The sequence below is a fragment of the Chenopodium quinoa genome, unplaced genomic scaffold (assembly GCF_001683475.1).
Source record: "Chenopodium quinoa cultivar QQ74 unplaced genomic scaffold, ASM168347v1, whole genome shotgun sequence".
Lineage (NCBI taxonomy): Eukaryota > Viridiplantae > Streptophyta > Magnoliopsida > Caryophyllales > Amaranthaceae > Chenopodium > Chenopodium quinoa.
The window spans coordinates 2,062,762-2,087,742 of record NW_018743906.1 but is presented as its reverse complement, the minus strand read 5'-3'; the positions used below and the strand labels follow the sequence as shown (position 1 = coordinate 2,087,742).

The following is a 24,981-nucleotide window of genomic DNA, read 5'->3' as shown; positions in this document are numbered from 1 at the left end:
TTTTATTTGCATCAATTTGACCGGCACATTTGTCGAGACGCAACTTTGACCCTTAATATCTTTCATTATCTATTAATAAAAATTGTAACAAAATTAAATTATGAAACTAAATATTATGACTAATCTTATGATATATTATACGTAGTATAATAACATTTATTTATTTATAGAGATTAAAAAATTAAGTCATCATATAAAGGATTAAGGCTAAGGGGATTTGAACTGTTGAAGAGCTTTAGCAGACCAAAGAAAATACAGAAAATGGCGGCAGCTTCACTTAGTCATTTCTTCAAACACCTTTCCTGCACAGTGCGCCTCCAATTTCCAAGACGCTCACACCGTCTTCTTCATCGTCCCTTACCTTCCCACTTCTCTGAACACACCTCTTCATCCACGAAGCTTAACCTCAATCATCAATGGCGGCCCTGTTCTTCCTCTGCTACTGCTTCTCTCTCGTCTTCTCCAACGACCTCCAAGGATTCTAGTGTGCCCCTTTATCATTCTGTCCTCATAAAATGCCGTAAAGATGTCGTTGTAAGTTGCTTTATGCATTAATTTACATTTTAGAAAGTGAGGTTCCATTAGAAGTTGAGACAACATTTGAATTTATATGGGTTTTGATTGATAAATGTTAGAAGAGAATTATTTCTGAAGAATTTAGTCCGTAATTTCACTGAAAGATTGTCACTTGGGATTTTGTTGTTAAGCTTGTTTGATATATTTATGCGTTAATTGTGGTCTTAACCGTTGGAATTGTGGTTTATTGAGTAATGAATTGGTGAATTTTGTCTGAAAATCAGTCCATCTATTACCAAAGAAAGATACTTCAATGTCGAATTTTGCGCCACGGAATGATTATTTTGGGAATATGCTGCACGAATTATCTTCAGTTTGTATGATAAATTTGTGTTTTAGTATGTGTAACTGTGTATGTAATGATTGATAAGTTAAAGGATGAATTCAACATAACAATTGATTGTTATAAAATTATTTGAAAAAGGGGAATTCTCTTTTGGGAGAATGGTTTTGGGTATTGATTTTGGATTACTTAGACATGATTGGTATGGATATATACAAAGTAAAAGTATATTGAGTATTAGAATAATATTCAATTATACAAACAGAAGCTGACTTGAGGGTAACTAGTTTTGAGTGGTTTAACCATTTCTATGATGGGGTGTGTGGATTTGGCTACTGGGTGGTTTTACTTGTAGGATCCTGTTGGAGAACTATCTAGTCTCAATAGTAGAATTGTAGCAAATCGGGAACAAATTTAGTAAATTTTTACAAGTTGGATAGATGAGTGTTATGTATTAATGCAAAAGTTGCCCAGAGATGGTCGGTTATATTTTTCATAAAGTTGTTGAACCTTTTGTTGTTGATATTTAGGACTCATTTACAGAAGCTCTTATGAGCTTCGGTGCAAATTCTGTCAGTATGGATGAGCATGATGACTACGAGGACTCCAATGAGGTAAATTGAATATAAACCTTGACATGAGTAATTATTTTTCCTTATGTCTCATTCACCATGCTTTCCTTTGACTATTTTCATTGTGGTTCCACTATGAACTATGATACCCTATATACATAATGTTATTACACATTAGTCTCATAATTGATTTACGCTATTCCTTACACATTGTTTAAGTGCTGATAGCATTGTAGTGAATGGTTCCATTGAAGTATGGAAGATCTAAACTAATATTTTCAGTTGAATATTGATTACAAATTGATTTTGATAAGAGAAGGAAAACTTTAAACTTGTTAATGGCTCTGGCTCTGACTTTGACCTGAAAAACAAGACAAGAACCAAAGTCAGTTTCTAGCTTTATATTACCGTCTGATTATCTTGTTTGGAGGAAACTTCCAGATTTTATCAAGAATAAGTTTCCTTGTGGATCGTCCAGGTAAATGTTTGAATTTTTTTATTTTTTGATTTTTGATACAATCATGCGGTCATGCCTTACTCTCATATCAGTCGTATGTTGCTAAATTGATGCTCAATTAAAGGGAAGTTTTCCTCATTTGCTATAGACATGCAAGCACCCATATGATATAAAAAGCAAATGCATTGATGATGGTGAACTGGTGATGTTATCTATTCACTACTCTTACTACCCCCTTACCAGATTTACTTGGTCTGTTGCTTATATTTCCAATTCTAAGATACACTTTGCTATGGATGTCACTCAAAGATGACGGGATGTTGAAATTTCCGATTTGATGCCTTGCTACAAACTTCCATGCAGGTCAGCATTTGTTCAATATTCAGTGGATGTGGAGATGTGACTTCATCCATATCATATGCTGCTGATTCCATTGGCATAGAAATGCCAGACTTTGAACTCCTAAAATATGATCCCTATGACTGGATAAAAAGAACTCAGGTTAAAATGCTCACTTCCTTGTCCACTGCATTTAAAATTTTTATATTCCGCTGTTCCTATCGTATCATGTTTTCATTTTGTCAGAAATTATTTATGTACTCTTTTATTAATTATTATGACAGTGAATTTGACAGTGAGATCTCAATGGTAATACCATACTGCACCACATTATTTTCCCAGTGCATCAAGATTCTAATGGTTATACAGCTTATACCTATACAATGTTATACTTCGTATCAGTTGTTGACTTTCTGTTTAGTGTTTGTCCTGCTAATTCAGACATTTGTTATTATTCAAAGTAATGTCAATTTCTTTGTAAAAAGATCACTTGAAAGTGATGATTCTTTTAACTAAAATGGAATCCTGAATAGGCGTGAAATCAAATAGCAAGGGAATTAGACATGGCATTCCTAGAAACATCTTTTTGGTAAAAGATTGTTAAATCAAATGTATCAATTCGCGTGGAAATGAGAAATGCATATAGTCTTTGAACTAGATTCTGACAATATTCATTTCAGAAAAGAAAAACTTCTCCCTAAAAATATTTGAAGCGCCTAGAATCCATCCAGGATTTTGAATGCTACAGCCTGCATGTCTGCATATGTGAAATATGATTAGTAGATTGACCTGAGAGAAGTGCTAAATGCTGTTTTGCTGATTTATTTGATTTTTCCTTTCCTTTGTGAATAGTTTTTCTTAGTTCCTGATGTAGATCTTCATAACGTTTTATGCAGGAATCATTTGATCCATTGGAAATAACCAAGGGCCTCTGGATTGTGCCCGAGTGGAAAACTGCTCCAGTATGTTCATTGTTGTCTTTGTTTTCTTATTGGAAATAATCAGCTGTTTGCTTGGTTTTTAAAATTAAAGTGGCCTTGTTTTTGTAATCAGATGGTCAATTACTAAAGGCTTCTCTGCCTTTCTCAAAATAAACAAATAAAATAGTTGTCACTTGTCATCTGCCAGCTTTTCTTCCCACATATATTCTATATAGATAAATTTAGAAGCTTATAAGGATATAGTGCTTAGTTCTGCTGTCATTCATCTTTATTGGAAGTTATCTTCCTTGATGCAGGATGCCCGAGCAACAAATATAATTGTGAATCCTGGTTTAGCTTTTGGAACTGGAGAGCATGCTACAACCAAGATGTGTCTACTGTTGCTACACCAAACTATAAAAGGAGGTGAACACTTCCTGGACTACGGCACAGGGTCTGGAATTCTCTCCATTGCGGCACTGAAGGTATAAAGCATCGACTCAAAAGAAAAAATTTATTGTTTGAAACCCGTTTGTATAGGACCTCTATCTTCATTCTGTAAAAAGATATACTCCATTTCAATATAATTGAGCCGTATTCCTTTATTAAAAATGTTACTCACTCCGTGTTTTTTTAGGTGTTACACTTGATTAGGGGATTTTGCTCCCACCAATCGGAATGCGCCACGTGGGCCAATCAGGTCCTGCCAAGTGTCCCCCAGTTGGAACTGTCAGGGCTTGCCACGTGGCACACGCTTATTCGTCCACCTTGGACCTATTATGTCATGACACGTGGCATACTCCATGCCTAATGGAGAAACCGGCCACCCAGGCCCAACTTCCGAGGGAAGCCCAATCAGCCCTAGGTTAACCTAAACCTAGGATTGGCACGTTTCCCAAGGTTATAAATACCTCCCTTAATCCTCATTAAGAGAAAACACGCTAAAAACGCAGATTACACACATTAAACACTCTCACCTAGAGAGACCCAATCACTTTAATTTCCGCATTAATTACTCCTTAAACAAGTACTAACTTGACCGTCAGAGGCGGATCTCCAATCATCCGGAGCATCCGTTTGTTTTGCAGGTACAGGCGTCCGGTTCCAGTCTCGGAATTGTAACTCTCCCGCAGGACATCAGAAAACCCCGAAACATCTTGGCGCCGTCTGTGGGGAGAGTACTTCTGAGATGGCATCCACGTTTGTACCGGCTTCTGAAGAGAGACGTCCCCTGGACGACCCTCTAGTTCAGTCGGACCACGATACTGAGAATGAATTTGAAGTTGAAGCTCACACAGCTTCAGACGGGACCCTAAGGGCCCGACGTACCCGTCATACCGAAAGGAGGGAACGGGAACATCTTCAAACTGGAAGCGAGCCAGCAGGCGCACCGCCTGTTCGGCAGCAGCCGACTGATGGGTCTGCTCCCATCACAAGGAACGAACTCATGACCTTCATGAGGGACTTCAAGGGAGAAATTCAAGAGTTGATCAACAAGAAGCCGCCTGCTCTGGACAAGGAGCAGTCAGCTAAGAAACCCTCCACTTCACTGAAGAGGAAACCAGTTCAAGGGCGAGAGGCGACCCCTCATCCTAAATCTAGGAAGTGGGAGCCACCTGCCCTTGATTTCACAAAATTACCGTTTTCCTACTCCAGGAAATAGGAAACCTGTTCGTCATATTCAGGCGGACGGGTCGAGGAAAACATACACAGACGCTCGGCTACTGCTAGAGCAGAAGAAGAGTGACCGATTGTCAGAGTCGGCCTCTACTTCAAACTTCCAAGACAGTCTGCGAAATACCTCGATGAGGCATACTCAGTCGTATCATGAGGGTCAGTCAGGCGGCACCTCCCGTCAGTCCGGCTTTCATAGCGACCAGGCGGTACCAAACTTACCGTTTGTACCGCAACAACAGTATTTTTTACAGCCACCTCCGTTTGGTGGACATGCAGCAAAAAATGTCCAACCTATGGACTGGCAGCTACGGTTGCTTAGACTTGGTGAACAGCCGTCGGCCTTCTCCAAGGAAATTACTGAAGCCGCTCAGCCGGCCAAAGTGAAAAATGTATTAGTAGGCGCCTATGACGGCACTACTAACCCAGAAGACCATCTGATGACATTCACCAACTTGATGTACCTTCAAGGGTTGGATGATCCCACTTGGTGCAAGTGTTTCCCAGCGACTCTCAATGGAATCGCACAACAATGGTTCGGCAACCTGCCGACTGGTTGTGTAAATAACTTCAAGACGCTTGCTTACTTATTCACCTCCAACTTCGCCATGAACATCCCTGCGAAGAAGACGACCCTTGATTTAGGAACAATTCAGCAGGGCGAGAAGGAGGGGCTTCGTTCTTACATCAGGCGGTTAAACCTGATGAGAATACAGATTCAAGGGTTACCGGATGAAGTAGCCTATACTGACTTTTTCAGAGGTCTCAAAGACGGGTCGACCTTCAAATTTGATTTGGTCCGAAAGAGGGTGGCGACTCTTCAAGAGGCCTTGATTGAAGCGGAAGCCTATATACAGGCGACTGATCTTTGTAGTACGGTAAAACAGTCAGACGGGAAAAGGTCCGACAAAAGAGAAGGACGACAGAAACAGTCGTCAAACAAAGACGAGAAGAGAAAAGAGGTCTGGGCGGCTGATTCCTCTAAACAGCCGTCCCAAAAAAAGAAAAAAGAATTCAAACCATACTCCCCAAAGTATGCGTTTAACAAGGATAACCAATTTATCCTAAAGGAAATCAAGGGACGGATCTCAATTGAGAAGCCGGTCCCCATGAAGGGTTCTGCAAACAATCGGAACCAAGAAAAATTCTGTGATTATCATGAAGATGTTGGTCATCACACCAATGACTGCATCAGTCTCATGCGGTATCTGGACCGCCTGGCTGAGCAAGGTGATCTTGACACTTATGTCAAGAAATCTACGGGGAACACTTCCTCAAAAAAGCAGTCGACCAAAAAGAATCAACAGGCCGACAGCTCCGATACAGATGATGCAGTTGTCTACACCATTGCAGGCGGCTTCTCAGGAGGCGGCCCCACTATTAGGGGCAACAAAGACAATATCAGACGGTTAGATGTAAATTCCGTTCACCAAGAACGACCCTCCAAATATTCATTTCCTGAGATTGTCATAACTGAAGAAGATCTAGGAGGTGTAAGAGGGCCGCATGACGACCCTATCGTTATTGAATGTAAAGTGGCCAACCAGAGAGTAGGCCGAATCCTCATAGATACCGGAAGCTCCTCAGATCTCATCAGTAGCAAATGTCTGTCGAAACTAAAATATCAGACTGATTGCATACATCCGGCATCCCACCCTTTAGTAGGGTTTGGAGGAGGAGTCGTCCACCCAGTGGGACGAGTGGATTTACCCATCCGCCTGGGCGAAAAAGGGGAAGGACGACACATGGTAGTCCGGTTCCTGGTAGTAGAAGAACTCTCGGCCTACAACATGATCCTGGGACGACCAACCCTGAATAATTCCAAGGCTGTTATAATCCCATCTCTTATGTTGCTCAAGTTTGAGAGGGATAATGGAACAGTCGGGTCCCTAAGGGGAGATCAGAGGATGGCCCGAGAGTGCTATCTCTCGGATGTCAAGCCCACTGTTATGGCCACTGGGTCAAGTGGTGGAAAAACAGACCTTGACAATGTCAAGGAGAGTGCGCCTGTTCAAGAAGCAGGCGGCAAGAAGAGAAAGGCAGCCCAGACGGGGGCCGCAAGAAAAGACAGAAAATAGCAATCATTGGCAGAGGAGCGGTCGGATGAATTCCTCCCTCAGCCGGCTGGTGAGCATACGGACCTGATCTTAGACGACTCGCGTCCTGACCGAACAGTCAAAGTTGGGACGACTGCTCTGAGGCCCCTGGGTGACGACTGTTACAAACTATTGAAAGAATACAAGGACATCTTTGCATTCGAAGTCCACGAAATGCCAGGCATTAGTCCTGACCTGGCGGTACATAAACTGGTTGTGGATCCGAAAAAGAAGCCGGTAAGGCAGAAGAAGCGGAACCATGGCGAAGAAAGAAGTCAGGCGGCAGCCGCCGAAGTTAAAAAATTACTTGATGCAGGGTTCATTCGGCAATGTTACTTCCCAGACTGGGTTGCAAATGTGGTGCTTGTTAAAAAGCCGAATGGCACCTGGCGAATGTGTGTAGACTACACAGACTTAAACAAGGCGTGCCCCAAAGACAGTTACCCTCTGCCTAAAATTGATAACGTGGTCGACTCAACAGCCGGCCATGCTTTGATGAGCTTTATGGACGCCTACTCTGGTTTCCATCAAATTCCTTTATGGAAGAAAGATCAGGAGAAGACGGCCTTCGTCACTGATCAGGGGTTATACTGTTACACGGTCATGCCGTTTGGTCTTAAGAATGCCCCGGCCACTTTCCAGCGAATGATAAACACTGTGTTCTTTGATCAAATTGGGAGAAATGTCGAGGCATATATTGATGATATGATTGTCAAGTCTAAACTTCAGAAAGATCATCTGTTGGACCTCCGAGAAACTTTCGCCACACTCAGGCGGCACCATGTCATGCTCAATCCCAAGAAATGTGTCTTTGGAGTTGAGTCTGGGAAATTTCTCGGATTCCTTATCAATCAGAGAGGAATAGAGGCGAACCCTGAGAAGGTGCAGGCGGTCATTGACATGCAGTCGCCTTGTACCATCCGAGAGGTTCAGAAGTTAACAGGTTGTCTGGCGGCCTTGGGAAGATTTCTAAGCCGATCAGGCGACAAATGCCTATACTTTTTCCAAGCAATTAAGAAAAAGGCAAGGTTTGAATGGGGGCCGGATGCTGAGGCGGCCTTCCAGAAATTGAAAGTTCACTTGCATTCCTTGCCCTGGTCAGCCCTTTGCCCAAAGAAGTACTCTACATGTACCTAGCCGTCTCTGATCATGCGTTAAGCGCTGTTCTCCTTGCTGAAAGAGACGGCTGTCAGCTCCCGGTCTACTTTGTCAGTCACGTACTGAAAAATGCCGAGTTGAGGTATCCCTTAGTGGAGAAATTTGGTCTTGCACTCTTCATGGCTGTTAAAAAATTGAAGCCCTACTTTTTGGCACATGCAGTCGTCGTGTATACAGACCAACCTATCAAGCGGCCACTGACCATCATGGAGTCGTCAGGCCGAATGATCAAATGGGCTATAGAAATACAGAGCCTCGAAGTTACCTTCGAGCCTAGAAAAGCAGTGAAGGGGCAAGCCTTTGCTGACTTTATTGTTGAGATGACTCGTCCTCCTGACTCTCAAGTTCCAGACCAAGTCTGGAAGGTATATGTGGATGGAAGCTCTACTTCAAATGGTTGTGGAGCAGGCGTCATATGTCAGTCGCCAGAGGGCGACAGGTACGAGTATGCTCTACGCTTCAGTTTTCAGGCCTCAAACAATGAGGCAGAATATGAAGCTTTGCTAGCCGAAATCCGCATGTGCAAGGCGGCAGGGGCAAGAAAAATAGACGCCTGTTCCGATTCACAATTGATAGTGAGTCAGTACAATGGCGAATACGAAGCAACCCATCCGGCCATGATTAAGTATTTACAGGCGGTCCGACAAGCAGTCGGCTCCCTTGAGGATTTCCATCTGACCCAAGTGCCGAGATCAGAAAACAACCAGGCGGATGCACTTTCAAAATTAGCATCATCCGCCTCCTGTGGTACTCCTCGAACTGTTCTTTGGGAAGTAATGGAGAGGAGAAGCATTGAGGAAGAACCTATTGGAATCTTAGACAGAAGCTCAACCTGGATGGATCCAATCAGGGTATATCTGACAAATGGTACCCTGCCGGATGATCATCAACAGGCGGCAGCACTGAAAAAACGAGCAACCAGTTTTGAAATAATAAAGGGAGAACTTCACAAAAGAGTGTACCTTCAACCCTTCTTAAAGTGTGTTACTCCAGAAAAGGGGCGAGAGATACTGGACGATCTTCACTCTGGTTACTGTGCTTCCCATATAGGCGGTAGGACGCTTGCTCAACGGGCAAGGCGGCAGGGCTACTTTTGGCCTACTTTAGAAGCAGATGCAATGGAGATGGTGAAGAAATGTGACAAGTGCCAAAGGTTTGGCAAGCTAATTCACCGTCCGGCTACTGACCTCACTACCATTCATAGCCCACTACCGTTTGCTAAGTGGGGCATGGATATTCTGGGTCCATATACGCCTGCTACAGGCGGAAGGAGGTACATACTTGTTGCCGTCGACTACTTCACTAAATGGGTAGAGGCGGAGGCTGTAAAGGGAATCAAGACGAAGGATGTAATTTCATTCATTTGGAAAAATGTCATCACTCGGTTCGGGGTTCCCATGTCTATGGTTTTTGATAATGGTCCCCAATTTGAGACGTCTGTTCTCAAAAGCTGGTTGGGTGACCAAGGAATTGCACACTACTTTGCATCTGTCGGCCGTCCACAAGCAAACGGCCACGTAGAAGCCTTTAATAAAATCATCTCAGACGGTCTCAAGAAAAAGATTGAACGAGCAGGCGGCCTATGGGCGGATGAATTACCACATGTTCTCTGGGCCATTAGGACGACTGAAAAAGGGGCGACTGGAGAAACTCCATTCCTCCTAACTTATGGTGCGGAAGCTGTTCTTCCAATAGAACACTACGAGCCGACTCTTCGAGTTATGCTATATGACGAAGAGGCAAACTGGGAAGCCATGCGCCTGGCATTAGACTCACTTCCTGAAAGGAAGGGCAATGCTGTCTTGCGCCATGAAATTTACCGCCTGAGAATGACTAGATCATACAACAAAAAAGTACACAGGCGTCCACTCAAAGTGGGGGACTTTGTACTTAGAAAAATGGAAGCAGTTGGTAGGGCTAATGAGTGGCAAACTAACTCCCAACTGGGAAGGACCCTACCGAATCTGTGAAGAGGTCAGGGACGGTACCTACCGTCTGGGAACACCAGACGAACAACCGTTGCCTCGAACTTGGAATGTAGATAATCTTAAGAAATATTTCTTTTGAATGATGTAAATAGTCAAGGGCTACTTAATAAAAGTTTGCATTCTTAATATTCAATTTTGTACTAAGAGGGGCATGCCTGCTGACAAACAGTCGGCTACTCTCCATGTTTAATTTTTATTCTTACTTAAGAGGGGCAGGCCGCCTATACATTTACAGTCGGCTACTCTCCATTGAGTATTTTACTCTACCTTCAGAGGGGCATGCCGTCTGTACCTTTACAGTCGGCTACTCTCCATTGAGTATTTTACTCTATCTTCAGAGGGGCATGCCGCCTGTACCTTTACAGTCGGCTACTCTCCATTGAGTATTTTACTCTACATTCAGAGGGGCATGCCGTCTATACCTTTACAGTCGGCTACTCTCCATTGAGTATTTTACTCTATGTTCAGAGGGGCATGCCGCCTGTACCTTTACAGTCGGCTACCCTCCATTGAGTATTTTACTCTACCTTCAGAGGGGCATGCCGTCTGTACCTTTACAGTCGGCTACTCTCCATTGAGTATTTTACACTATCTTCAGAGGGGCATGCCGCCTGTACCTTTACAGTCGGCTACTCTCCATTGAATATTTTACTCTTATCACCATAGGGGCATGCCGTCTGGACATATAGTCGGCTACTCTCCATAGAAGAGGGCCGACTGGTTCCAAACACACAGCCACCCCCCTTATACTTAACTAAAAATGATCAGGGCCTGGCCGACCCTGTGCCTAAACAGGCGGCTACCCTCCTTTTACTTAGCACCTACGTTCACCAAGAACTAACCAAGGCCACAGGCCGAATGATCAGACCAGGCGCTAAGCCAACTGATCCAATCTTCAAAACTAATACGACCTGTCCCAACATCATAGCAGGCGTCCGGCGGCATCCCTCCGGATGAAATTCGTCGCAGAGAGCAGCTCCCTTTTGGGTGGAACATTGCTCTATAAACTAATTACACGGCACCTATACGACTGTCCCCAAGGGCAACCACGTAGCCGTTTTTGAGACAAGGATAACTCTATCACTAACCAAACCAGTGGTAGCAGTTGACATCTGAGTCAGATGACCGCCTGTATTACTTGGGATAAATGCAGGGGGTACCTCTTGAGTTAATAGCCAACAAATATTGGCGAATCAAAAGGTTCAGCCGGCCTCCGCCGCCTGGTACCTTTACTACTCAAGCAGGAGTGACGGCGACTGAGTAACTCCAAAGTTAACTCATAGTCACTCTCTCAAACTTAGTATGGAGCCTAAAAGGTATGAGTCGTCCGCCTGTTTTTAGCAAACAGGGGCTCTCAACCACTACTCCTGCTAGGTTAACAACTTATGAGTTAAAAGCCAACAAACATTGGCGAATAAAGGGGAACAACCGGTATCCACCGCTTGATACCTCTACTACTCAGTTACTTGGCGACTAGGTAACAATCATGTTTACTTGGTCACTCCTTAAAAATTTTAGTATGAAACTAAAAAGGTGTTCATACAGCACCTGTTCACACTAGATTAAATATGGCGGGGAACACTCGGCCTAGACGGCCTAAAGTCTCTAGCCTAAAAACATGACAAGTAGGAAACCACTTTCCTACTTGATTAATTTTATATGACAGAAGCGCCTGCCTAACGGGGATCCAGTCTTTAAAATGGTTCGAATACCGATTGGATAAATGGCCGACTGATCGTCTAGCCTGGAAACAGACAACCAGTCGTCAGGGGCATAGGCGGCGTGACTAACTATTCGTACCTGTCTGCAACTATCGGCCATGTAAAACAGTCGGTATAGTGTACAATTGGATATCAGAATATTCAATACTTAAACAAATTTGAAGCAAAACAAAAAAAAATTCATTAAAAAGAAGCCGGTCATTAAAGACCGGCAAAATATTCAGAGCCCCGGCCCCCTGGCCGGGTAAATACAAACAAACGGCACGCAGGCCGTGGGAAGAAGACATAAAGCTTAAGAAGGGGGCAGATCTTCAATATCAGCAGCTGCCGCCTGGTCAGCACTCTTCTAGCTGGACTCGGCTTCAGCTGCATCCTTCTTTGATGCATTACCCCCAAGCGGCACAAGCGCCACTACCGGCTGCTCCTCCTCCTCCAACGCCTCCTCCAACGCCTCTTCCTCAGCAGCCGCCAGGATCTCTTGATTATATCTATCAGAACACTGGCGGTACGTTTTTTCCCATGAGGCAAAGTCGGCATTGGGGAAGAGGCGGCCCCAAGTCATGCGCTGGATTTGAGCAGAGTCTTCCATCATCTCCCGGACCAGCTCTTTCTTTTCTTGCTCGGCCTTTTCCGAGAGCTCCTGGGTAAGACTCTTCTCCTGGGTCACCAGGCGTACCTTTACGCTCGCCAAGGATTTCTCCAAGGTTTCGTATGAGGACATCTTTTGGCGAAGAGGTCTCAGCTCGGCCTTGAGGTTGTTGATGGTCACCTCCAGCTCGCTATTCCTCTTCTGGGCCGCCTCTAACCGAGCCCGGATAGCGGCGGTAGCCTGCGCGCCTGATAATAAAGAATATCAATGGTCAGAACTTCATTTTGGGCAATTTGAAACATTGCCTTATCACAGTCAGAGGCGACCATAGCTTTTGCAGCCTTTACCTCTTTGTTCTTCCGGTCAAGCGGCTTGCGAAGGCCGTTCACTCGGAGCAGGGCCTAAGTAAAAAGGGGAACAGGCGTCAGTTTCCAAACAAAAAGAAAACAGGCGTCCTGGAAATCAAATACTCAAAAATATGCTAAGTATACCTCAGCAAGGACCCCTGCAATCCCGTCTAGGTCAAGGGTGCCGACACCCCTGACCGCCTCCCTTTCAGCTGGAGGAACGACCTTGATCATAGACTTGGCCACCTCGACCAAGTCAGGCTCCTGAGGGCCGGCTGCATCAAGCATAAATAAACGGATTAGACCTAGTAAAGAAGGGAGCAAGTCTAAAATTTACAAGGACAATTTCATACTTCTAGGTGGCCCAGCTGGAGTTTTAGAAGAAGTGGCCGGCTGTTTCTCAGCCGCCGCATGTTTCCTGGCAGAACCAGGAGAGCTCGCAACAGTCGTCCTTCGGGCCTTGGGGTCCGGTTGTTGGGAAGAAGAAGCTCTTGGAGCGCCCGTCTAAAAAAGAAGAAAAGAGTCAGTATATGCATAAACACAACTCCAAAAAGAGGGTGAAAGGTTCGAAGTCCACCAAGGGTGCCCCCTTGTTGGGGGAGTCGGTTGAAGACTGTTGCATGATGGAGGCCCGCAACATGGTCCGCAGTCTTGGAGGCGGTAATTTTGCTCATGGCGTCTGCTGCAAAAACAAATAGCAAAGTTAATAAGTCATAACAAGAAATGCACGGAACAACAGAGTATTCGACAGGCCGGCTACCTCTTGAGCACCGACTGCTGAGGCCACAGGCGGCCAAAAAGTACTCGTCGTAGAGCCATTTGAAGCTCGGGACGCAGTGCAGGGGTACTTGCTCTCGTACCCCTGAAGTAGAGTTCACCTTCGACTCTACTTTGAAGAGTCCTTTATCTAGGATCTCTTTCTTAGCCTTGGGGGGAACAGGCGGCATGCTGCGGCCGCATGCAAGAAGGGGCGGATTCCTGTTCCACCTGTTGAAGCGCTTGTTCAGCTCTGTGTCTGAACTCTCAATGATGAGGAAGGTGCTCCGCCAGTCCTTCCATTTGTTTGCTTTACCTCTCGTCATGAGGTAGCCCCTGTGGCTTGTCAATTGATACCAGCCGGTACCGCCTGCCTTAGGGGTCCGGCTGAGGTAGTTCATGTGGGCGAAAGCCTCGAAGCTCGGCTCCACCCCGTGCAGTTCGCACCCGGCCACATAGCCGAGTACGTTGACCTAGGAGTTCGGGGCTAACTGCCATAACCCCAACTCATACCCATCCAAGATCCGCTGAACAGCTGGATGTAGTGGGAAGCGCAGCCCAGCCTTGATGGCCGCCTCGTAGCAGCCAAAGCAGGCGCCATCATAACTGGTACCAGCCGGCAGTGGCGGACCGGTGGTGAGTCACAATCGATAATCAAGTATCTAAAAAAAAAAATTTACCGAACAACCAAATAATAGTACTAAAAAATACATCCAAATATTCAAAACAGTACAAAATACAACCAAATGTTCATATAATACTACAAACGACAACTAAATAGTAATGCAAACTTATTACAAATTACAATAGTTCTCGACGAGTTTTCATGTTTTGATATCGATTCATGATATCTTCCATGCTAACATTCAAAAACAAATCATTCTCCAAATAAGTAATTAAACAATCATTCAACATTTGATCTCCCATGCTATTTCGTAGTTTGTCTTTCACTTGCTTCATGCCAGAAAATACCCTTTCCACACTTGCCGTTGCGACAGGAAGAAGCAACACCAACTTCAAAAGTAAATAGACCCTATCATGAGTTTCAGACAATCCCGTTTCAACCAATTTGATTGAAAGCTCACTAAGACCCTTCAAATTCCAAAACCTGTTATCTCCTCTAACAGAACAAATGTAACTCTCAAGTGTATGACCAAAGACTATCAATTCTGAACTTGGAAATTCATTAGGATAGAATTTTGCAAGCTTAATCAATTTTTCCTTGTCAAACTTAGAAAAACGATCCACAGGACTCAAACAAGACATACACACAAGTAGTTCTTTAGTTATTTCGGGAAATCGATTTTCAAGTTCTTGCAATTGAAGATCAATGACACCAAAAAAAACTTCAACTCGAAAATGATGTAAATTAGACACTTGTGGGCATTTACCTCGAAACAACCTCCTCCCGGGAACAACATATTTAGCCTCCATATCTGGAACTGCAATGTCATAGTCACCAATAAAAGAAATGACCTGTTCCATATGAGAATCCCATCCTTCATCTCTCATTTTTTGCAAATTAGTCTTGGTTACATTAACCATGGCCATTGCATTCACAATGTCTTGATCGTGCTTTTGTAAGGCCACATTCAAAGCATTTGTTATCGCAAATATACTAACCATCAAGTGTGCCACAAACACAAAATCAAAGGACATCAGAAGATTTGTAAGTGTTTGAGCTCTATTAGAATCTATTGTATCAGATACTTTTGCAATATCCTCAAGAGAACCAAGGATTACAGGGAATAAGTCAAGTACATTCAAGATTGTCTTGAAGTGAGATCCCCAACGAGTATCACAAGGTCTACCTAATCCACGTTCTTGATTTAAACCTGAACCCGTTTCAAGTTCACCTAGAGACAAAGCATCCACCACTCTTTGAGCTTGATTTTCACGAAGAAACTCTTTCCTTTTTGGTGAACCCCCCACAAAGTTCAACAGAGGTGCAAGTACATCAACAAATAACCAAGCACAATCGATCATGTTTTGCAGTTCATTTGGAGTGCGTTTTCTCTTCATTCTGAAATTTGAATAAATAATCAACTAAAGCAAGCAAAATTCCCCAGAAAAATTATTTACAAAGATCATTTTACCAAACAAACCACAATTCACATAATCACATATTCACATGGTCAAAAAGGTTCAAATTTCATCTAAAACCCAACAACATTATTACATTAAGGTCATTACTCATTAACAAAAGGTTCAAAGTTTACCAAACAAACAAGTGATTGAAGACTTGAAGTGAACAACTAACAAATCAACCAAAGTTTAATAGAATTAACTAATTAGACTTGATTAAATTGAAGATTAGAATTTTAAACTAAAAATTAGAAATCAACTTACTAGCAAAATGAGAATAGGAGATTAGACTTTAGAAGAAGCGACGAAGCGAAGAGCGGTGAGCGCAGAGCACGCTCTCGACTCTCGAGCAGTGGAGCAGGGCAGCAGGCGACTGCCGACTAGGCGAGCAGCAGGCCAGCAGGCAGTATCACAGCTTGAACAATTAACAAATTCACCATTTCACAGCTTGAAATCACAAGCTCACAGGGCAGCAGGCCAGCATCACAGCATCACAGCTTGAACAAGTATGTAAAGTGTCAATTGTCAAACATTTCACAAATTCACCATTCAGAATTTCATTGAACAATTCACAAAATCACAACAATTAGGGATTATTGAAATTGAGTTGATTATTGAACAATTGAGTTGATTATTGAACAATTAGGGATTTAGGGTTCAAAGAATCAAATTTAGTATTACTAATTCATAACTAACAAGTAATATCAATTATCAACAATTAAACAAATTTAGATGAAGACTAAGTTAATTAATTAATTTATGCGAAGAGGAACTGAGGAAGACGAAGAGGAACTAAAGTGTCAATTACAGTATGTAGTAATAAAGATAAAGGAACTATTGAAGATAAAACAAAAATAAAACTTATCAAGGAACCATTTGTCAATTACAGTATGTAGTAGCTTCAACTATTAAACAAAAAGGTAACAATGGATCATTTTCTTAAAAAAAAATTGAGGTAACAATGGAAATTGAATATATCGTTTTAGGCAAATATTTTGATTAGAATAGAGCTTACAAATTAAAACAATACAGAAATTAGAGATACCTTTGGAATGATTGTAGCCTTTCTGCAAAATCAATTTGATTAGTTGAACTGTTGAAGGGTTCAGTGGTTCACCATTCACAGCTAAACATTAAAAAAGGCAGCAACTTTGTTTTTTACTAGTATAATTTTTCTAAGGCTAATTTCCAGGAAATGAGAATACATATGAATGAAATAATGAAAAGTCCATCACAAATTCACCATTCAGAATTTCATTGAACAATTCACAAAATCACAACAATATATAACAAAATTAACAATTAACAATAATCAGTACAATCAAGTTATCAAGTTATCAAATATCAACAATTAAACAAATTTAGATGAAGACTAACTGAGGAAGACGAAGAGGAAGACTAACCTCACCTGAATTTATGCGAAGAGGAAGACGAAGGGTCGAAGGCGATTAATCGATTATGGAGGCGAAGTTGCGAGTTGCGAACTGCGAAGAGGAGGACTGGAGGAGGCGATTATGGAGGTGAATAGGTGATTGATGATGGCGAAGGATTGAAGCCTTGAAGGGAATTAGGGAAGAGGCGAATTGGCTAGGGCATGAAGGATTGAAGGCCATGAACTGAAATACTGAATTCGTGAATTTGGGAAAACTGATTTTTTTTTTTTTTTTTTTTTTTTTTAAAAAATTAACTTAAAATTTTTTTTTGGGCCTGGTGAGTCACTTGACCCACCAGGTCTAAGCCCAAGTCCGCCACTGCCAGCCGGCCATACGACTGTGTCTTCTGGATCCGGCACGAACACTAAAAAGCCGGGGCCCATTGTGTGGTTTGCGATAAAGCTCTCCACTTTCTCTTGCATGGCCGTGATCCGGCCCCGGGGTACCGTGCAGTAGTAGGGGGTATTTTGCTCTCGGTGAGAGGCGGATGGCTCCGCCCAATCGTCCCCCTTCTCAACTGCGTGAGAAAGCCTCGCCTCTTGTAGGCGACTGTTTTTCTTTTCTGTGTCCAGGGAAGCATGGCCAGAAGAGCTAGACTCGGAATCGTCCTCTGACGAGTCCGAAGAGGACGACTCTTCCCCTCTCCCGGAGGGGCCCGCCTCCTCTCCTTTAAAAGGAGCAGGAGAGAATGTAGAATTGTCAACTGTAAAATGGGAAGGGGTCACTTTGACTCCTCCCTCAGAACTGCCGGCTTTCAAGCCGCTTTGTTTCACTTCCACATTTGGCGCCTGGTTAGATGTTTCACTAATCGGCACCCTGTGGGAGGAGCCGTCTGAGTTTGAGATCCTGGCAGTCTTTTTTGTTCTGGCCATCATGCTCTGCATATACACAGATACAGTCGGACTTTGTATAAAGGGCAAAGATGGGTCCGGAAAAGGGCAGGCGGCACTCCTAGTCCTAGATTCAGCCGTCCCCGGTGACCGGCTGATCACTAACCTAGGTCGTGTCGTGTGCTTCCGTGGTGCCATTTCAAAAAAGAATAAAATAAAGAGAAAATTAAGAGTAAGAGAACCGACGGTTACCTGAACGAGTGACGTTGATGGAGTTCTGAAAATCCTGTGCAGTCGGCTTGTCACAGCAGGCGGTAGGCAGAAAGGGTCCAAAATGTCAGAGCAAGTTCAGGGGTCCGAATGTTCTCTCAAAAAGTTCTCGTGTGAAAATGACTGAAGTCAACACTCCCTTATATAGGCGAAGTGAGAAGGCGAAGGGTCACTTTCAGAATTCATAATTTGGGCGGGAGAATCTCTCGGCCTTTCGCCGAGTGACACCTGTAGCAGGCCGTCGCCTGTTACAGTGCGACACCTGTCACAGGTAACACGTGACCAGTCACGTGCCATCTGTGAGAGGCAAATGATTAGGGGATTTTGCTCCCACCAATCGGAATGCGCCACATGGGCCAATCAGGTCCTGCCAAGTGTCCCCCAGTTGGAACTGTCAGGGCTTGCCACGTGGCACACGCTTATTCGTCCACCTTGGACCTATTATGTCATGACACGTGGCATACTCCATGCCTAATGGAGAAACCGGCCACCCAGGCCCAACTTCCGAGGGAAGCCCAATCAGCCCTAGGTTAACCTAAACCTAGGATTGGCACGTTTCCCAAGGTTATAAATACCTCCCTTAATCCTCATTAAGAGAAAACACGCTAAAAACGCAGATTACACACATTAAACACTCTCACCTAGAGAGACCCAATCACTTTAATTTCCGCATTAATTACTCCTTAAACAAGTACTAACTTGACTGTCGGAGGCGGATCTCCAATCATCCGGAGCATCCGTTTGTTTTGCAGGTACAGGCGTCCGGTTCCAGTCTCGGAATTGTAACTCTCCCGCAGGACATCAGAAAACCCCGAAACAACACTTACCAAATCCGGTCGTGTTTTAATAAGTGTTACACTTCCATTTTTGGCAAAAAGCTACATTAAGATATTATATCTCTCTCCATTCATGATCCCCACCCAAATCCACTACTATTTTTTTTTTATTAATTATATCTCTCCTCTCACATTTATTACTTTTCAATAAACTATTAACTCCACTCTCTTTCTTTTACAATTTTTTAATACTCCAATTACCCCACTTACCTCTTATTTTATTTAAGTCAATTAAATTGCCTAAAACTATGTGCCGGTCAAACTGTAACACTTAAAAAAACACGGAGGGAGTATAATAATTTCACCATTTCCTTTTTTGGTAGGTATATTATGACAAAAATTATAGACTTTCAAATTTCCCTTGAATGACCCCACTCCCATCTCTCTCCTCATCCTTAGTAAGGGTAGTGTTGTCTTTTTAACATTCATTTCCCCCTTTCTTGCTGCTAAATGGTCTATGTAGTTGAAGATCTTATTCCTTTGTTCAAAACTTTCAAAAACTATTGTAGGGTAATCTTCACTGAAATACGTCTTAATGCATAGGCGTTAATCCATTCTCACAAGAAACTGCATTTACACAATTTTAAAAGAGAAGACGAATACTTGATCCGAGAGAAGAGCATAGTAATTAGAGAGGGATAGGGCATTAAAAAAATGGACCTTCTATTTGACTCTTATCTTGAGCTACTTGTAGATTGTCTCTCAGTATCTTGCTTACAAACAAGCTTGACATTGAATTTTTGGGAAGGGCTAGTGCTGGGTGATATTCTTAAAATTATAAGTGTAGAGATTGTAAATGTATGATCGACTTATTGTTGATATTGATTTTGTTGATTCATTATGTCTATAGCTCTGAACAATGTCTTTCTGTTGTTGGTTGCAGTTGGGGGGTACTTTGTCAGTAGGAGTTGATATTGACCCTCAAGCAATAACAGCTGCTCGTCAGAATGCTGAACTGAACAATATAGAACCTGAGCAATTGAAGTTGTGTCTAGTTCCCTCAGAAGACAGTGCTTCTTTGGTGGATGAAAAGGTGCATGAAGATCTCTGTGCTAAGGGATTGCCTGTAGATCAAATAGACACGTATAAATATGACATAGTCATTGCAAATATATTGTTAAATCCACTGCTGGCATTGGCAGATGAGATTGTTTCACATGCTAAAGTAGGAGCAACTGTTGGTCTCTCTGGTATAATACATGAACAGGTAACTTACCAACTTACCAATCTCAAGCCTTTTGAACTTACTGCGAAGAACATAAATGGAGTTTATTGTTTTTCCTTTCCCATCTTTGGTTAATTTGTGGTAGACTAGAAGAAGATGCTGCTAGATATCTGTTACTCCACATATCTTTGTCCTTGAGACTATAGCAGTATTAAAATTGTGACCCAGTGTTGTGCCAGATGGTCAAATCTGCAATGTTTAGCAGGGAAAATAAAAGGCCTACTAAACACATAAAGAACGATATCAGTAGTGAAGTACTGGTTAAGATCAAGGTTTTGTGTTTTTGTAAAAGTGTGATGAACCAACAATGAGAGACAATTTGTAGACTCAGAAAAGGAGGGGACAGCTATTCACTAGGAGACAAATGCAATTAACATTCCACTAGGAGAGGAGGCAACATGAAATAGCAGACCTGAGATACTCCAATATAATGGGGCCAAAATACATTAATGTTAGGATTATGGTAGTGCTTGAGTATATATAAGAGAATAGGGTAGCAGTAGGAAGTTAGGCAGAAATTGAGTGATATTTTGAATGTGAGATTAGTAGCCTCAAGCTACCATTGAGAGTTATAGCCTAAAGTTATATTTATCTTTGTAACCTTTTGCTAGTTTCAATTAAAAAGACTCAAGCTTTCTTGTTAATCTTACAATCAAATTATAATATTTACAGCAGCTAACCTAGTCTTAGTAGTCTATAACAAAAAGGCCAATTTACCTCTCATTAACGCTTTGTTAGGATAGCAAAGAAGGAAGGAATGGAAGGGGAGGGAAAAAGGAGGAATGGAAGGGAAAAGAAAGGGAGAGGGGAGGTGAGCTCCATTTTCCCTCCAAATCTCTCCGAATTTGGAGGGATTATGCTAATTAAAGAGAGAGGGAAAATGGACCCCTCCCTCTCCTTCCCCCAATCCTTTACCCAAACAAGAGAATTTGTCCACCCCCCCCCCCCCCTTCTTTCTCTTCTCTTCTTTTCCTTCCATTTCTTTCTATCCAAACAAAGTGTAAAGGTTAAACAAAAGTTAAATAACTATGTTAAAAATGCTTCTAATTACAAACATGGCCCACTGCCAGTTAAATTATAGCCATTATAATTTGAGAGTTAATGGCAGCAGCCAGCAAGTAATAATTACTTGAGAAAAATTTGATAATTGATTTGTTTGTAATTATTTAAATGATTTCAGTGCAGTTTTCCTGTGAATGGCTACAAACCAGTGGTAAAAGAGCATTTTGGAGATCTTTAAAAGTTACAACTTCTGGTTTGCTGAATTTGATGCAGGTTCCATCAGTCATACAGCGATATTCTCTGCTCTTGGAAGACATTTCAGTCTCAGAAATGGAAGATTGGGCTTGCATACAGGGAAGAAAGAAGAATGGGATTTGATTGCAGAATGTAGCCGCTAAAAATATGAATAGAAGTGAAAGATTGGTTGTAGCAAGAGTTTTGCAACGAGGAAGAAACCATTACAAGAGCAGCGATTCTGTATGTTTCATTGAGATATAATGAAGCGTTGCATGTTATATGGCAGGGATTATAATTCTAAGTTTTGACACCCATAACTGAAGGAGGTATTAGTGAGAACTAACTCTTGTTTTTGTAGTCAGGCAGTGTTATTAATTACTCTAGAATTCTTATGTATATTATTATGTAAACTCAAAATGTAACATTTGTTTGAGAGGAAAAAAAAAACCTCTACTTGTAACTTGTTTAACAATAATACAAGCTTGTAAGTTAACCTATGCATGTTTGTCGTTCACAGGGATAGTTGGCTATCAATCATTAGATTATGGTTACGGCCAAGCAATTCATGGTTTCCTGCAATTGTTAAAGCTTCAAATTCATAACATTACTCAATATACTGCAACAATGTCATATAAATAGTACTATGCTCTGCCTTTGAGAGCTTCTAGATATCACAACTCAAAATTAGAGTAATACATAAAGCAACTGCTAAGTGCTACATAAAAGCAAGCAGATATAAGTACCTGCTGTGCTTAACATCCAAAAGATGCAACTTAGACAAAATTTATTGTTCGATCCAGAAGAAACATCTTGGCCACCACTTACATTGTCTGCAATGGTGCACGGAGGAGCTTGAGTTGATCCACATAGACCTAAATTGTCCTCAAAACTTGAGTTCGGAAAACTTTGAAACTGCACACTTACAGGTATTTCCCCATGTAAATGATTATGTGCCACACTAAATTTCGAAAGAAATGTGAGACTATTAAGTGATGAAGGTATTGATCCATGCAAATCATTGAAGGACAAATTCAATACTTCAAGGCTCTGCAAACCTGATAGTGTATCAGGGATATTTCCGGTTATGTCATTCCCGCTCAAATCTAACACATGGAGTTGTTTTAACCTTCCGATCACTTAACGGTATAATACCATTAAACCTGTTGTTGCTCAAATATATGGATGGTGGAAAACCAGAAATTTTATTGTACTGCAACCAGCTAGGACTATGGTCCCTTTTTATATATAATGGAATAGTGTTGAATGTAAAAGGATTGGATGAGATGTCACTTGAAGAGATCAAGCTTTTTAGCTGCATCAAGGTCTTCGGAATTTCGCCTGAGAGAGAATTATTTGATAAATCCAGGTAAAACAAATGCTCCAGCTTTTCAATCCATAATGGCAAATTGCCACTTAAGCGGTTCCATGACAAATCAAGCACTTCTAACTTTCCACAATTCAGCAACCAAGTAGGGATCTCACCATGCAGAGCTGAATTTCCAAGTGCCAGAACCTTCAAGTTATCAAATCCAGACAAATTTGTTGGAATTTCTTCACCATGAAAGTTCCTCGAAAGAATAAGAATCGAAAGATTTTTGCAAAGTTGCAGGGTGTTTAAAGCTCTTGACAAGTTCATCAAACTGATGTTTGACAAAGCGAGGATTGAAAGAGACGAAAGATTTCTGAAACCATAGGGGAATTCACCAATTAACTCATTCCTAGCAAGGTTCAATGTTTTCAGCTTATTGCAGCTAGAAAGTGATGTTGGTATGGTACCATTGAGATTATTTGATGCAAGATGAAGCTCATTGAGATTTGTTAGTCCAGTGAAATCAAGGTTAATATTGCCTTCGAAAGAATTGTTTTTCAGATCAAGCACCTGAAGCATGGAGCATTGAGACAAGCTTGCAGGCAAGAACCCAGTGAAATAATTTGAATGTGCAACTAATTGCTCCAGTTTTGTAAGGTTATGCAGAACATCAGGAAAAGGGCCTGAAAAACGGTTGTTTGAAATAATTAAGGTTCTAAGGTTAGAGAGCTGACTAACTGCCTCACTGACCTTGCCAGAGAAATTATTAGCAGAGATTGAGAGCTGTTCCAATGAAGTTATGGTATAGATAAAGCTCGGAAGATCACCATTTAGTAAGTTGTAATTAGCATGCAACTGCTGAAGCGATGTGCAGTTCTCCAAGCTGTCAAGCACACCAGTAAAATAATTCATTGATATGTCAATTACCCTGATTTTGCTTGAACTGCAAATATGGGGATTAATTTGTTCGGTAAACAAATTATTGCTAACATTAAACACAACCATGTTATCGAAGAGGATCCCAAAATCAAGAGCTGGTCCATTGAAAAGATTGCTGGAAATGTTTAGTGATTGTATATTTCTCAAACCAGAAAATGCCACCAGAGGTGATCCTGAGAGCTTGTTCTGACTAATATCGAGAAAAACCAGATGCTGCAAATAAGAAAACTCAATAGGCAATTCACCTTCTAGGTGATTTCCAGAAAGATCAAGAACCTCCAGCCCGTCCAATTGACCAATGGAGTGCGATATTGCTCCTCTAAGACCCTTGTTCTGTAAAATCAACTTACTCACTCTACCTGCAGCTGGTGCATTATTGTCAGTTTTACAAGTGACACCATCCCATTTACAGCAATTAGGGGTGTCAGCCCAAGCTAAAATTATTTTCTCATTTGTGTAATTACTGAATAGTTGCTTCAGAGCGACAAAATCAGTATGATTACATGCTTCAAATCTAGGAACAGAACAAGCAAACCATACCCAGAAAACCCATGTCAGAGAAGTAACTGTAAGAAAACTCATTACCTCTATTAATCTGAGAATCTACAATATAGAGAGATCAAAGCTACGCACACTTGTTTGGCAACCTAATCAAGAATTCATGCAATAAATTACACATGAGATCTAAAAAAACACTAGAAAAAGCACTTTGCTGGATCGACACTAACACTGAGAGGTGAAAGCTAAGGGAAAGAATGCAACTTGAAGCAACTAATTTCAATCAATATCATCAAATATATGCTTGAACAAAACAACTCGAAGGCCAAAGCTCACAATTCTACTCTAAAGGAAAATGATAGTCAAGATGTGATGAGCCAGTGTGTGATTTTAAAATTCAATACAACATGATAAGAACTTCCCAATCAAGAAAACAAAAGACAGAAGGGAAATTCACACACTACGAAGGCATGAAGAAATTGGATTCCATTTTACTTTGACCATTAAGTATGAAGATATCAAGAGAAGATCCTAGTCTGAACACTGAAAAACAGCTCTATGTTATATAAACAATAGGTCAATTCCCCATATGAGAAACTAAGAATTACTCCTTAGCCATCAGGAAGATTACTCAATGAAAACCCCAAACTATCAACAACTTGCATTTTTTTTTTTTAAATCCCATTATCTTAATTTAATAAATTTCAACTTGAATATGAAAACAAGCAAAATTGTTAACTTGCTATTAATGGATGCTTCATAAATACTAAAACAAAACAGATCTAAAAATGTAGCTGACTTTAAGTAGTGTAAAATTTTTACATTTCTAAACACAGCAAAA

General features: G+C 41.8%; 2 protein-coding genes across 2 annotated transcripts; one reads left to right on the top strand and one right to left on the bottom strand.

The window, feature by feature from the left end:
• The first annotated feature begins 203 nt into the window (after positions 1-203).
• On the top strand, positions 204-21,964 carry LOC110686971 (ribosomal protein L11 methyltransferase-like). Its single transcript, XM_021863600.1, has 7 exons — positions 204-534; positions 1,390-1,473; positions 2,252-2,389; positions 3,124-3,189; positions 3,465-3,632; positions 19,814-20,137; positions 21,431-21,964. Exons 1-7 carry the CDS (start codon positions 262-264, stop codon positions 21,533-21,535), a joined length of 1,158 nt encoding a protein of 385 aa, XP_021719292.1. The 5' UTR covers positions 204-261; the 3' UTR covers positions 21,536-21,964.
• Positions 21,906-24,238, bottom strand: LOC110687011 (phytosulfokine receptor 2-like). The gene is given in 3 exon segments (XM_021863646.1): positions 21,906-21,967; positions 22,138-22,534; positions 22,536-24,238. Coding segments are annotated over 3 exon segments (2,148 nt in total). The 5' UTR covers positions 24,225-24,238.
• Positions 24,239-24,981: the final 743 nt, after the last annotated feature.

What these genes read in the sequence shown, in the direction of transcription:
- LOC110686971 (XM_021863600.1), top strand. Translation starts at nt 262, where the DNA reads ATGGCGGCAGCTTCACTTAGTCATTTCTTCAAACACCTTTCCTGCACA. An exon ending in CCGAGTGGAAAACTGCTCCA is followed by an intron (nt 3,190 to 3,464) that starts GTATGTTCATTG and finishes TCCTTGATGCAG; the next exon opens with GATGCCCGAGCAACAAATAT. An exon ending in TCTCCATTGCGGCACTGAAG is followed by an intron (nt 3,633 to 19,813) that starts GTATAAAGCATC and finishes TGTTGGTTGCAG; the next exon opens with TTGGGGGGTACTTTGTCAGT.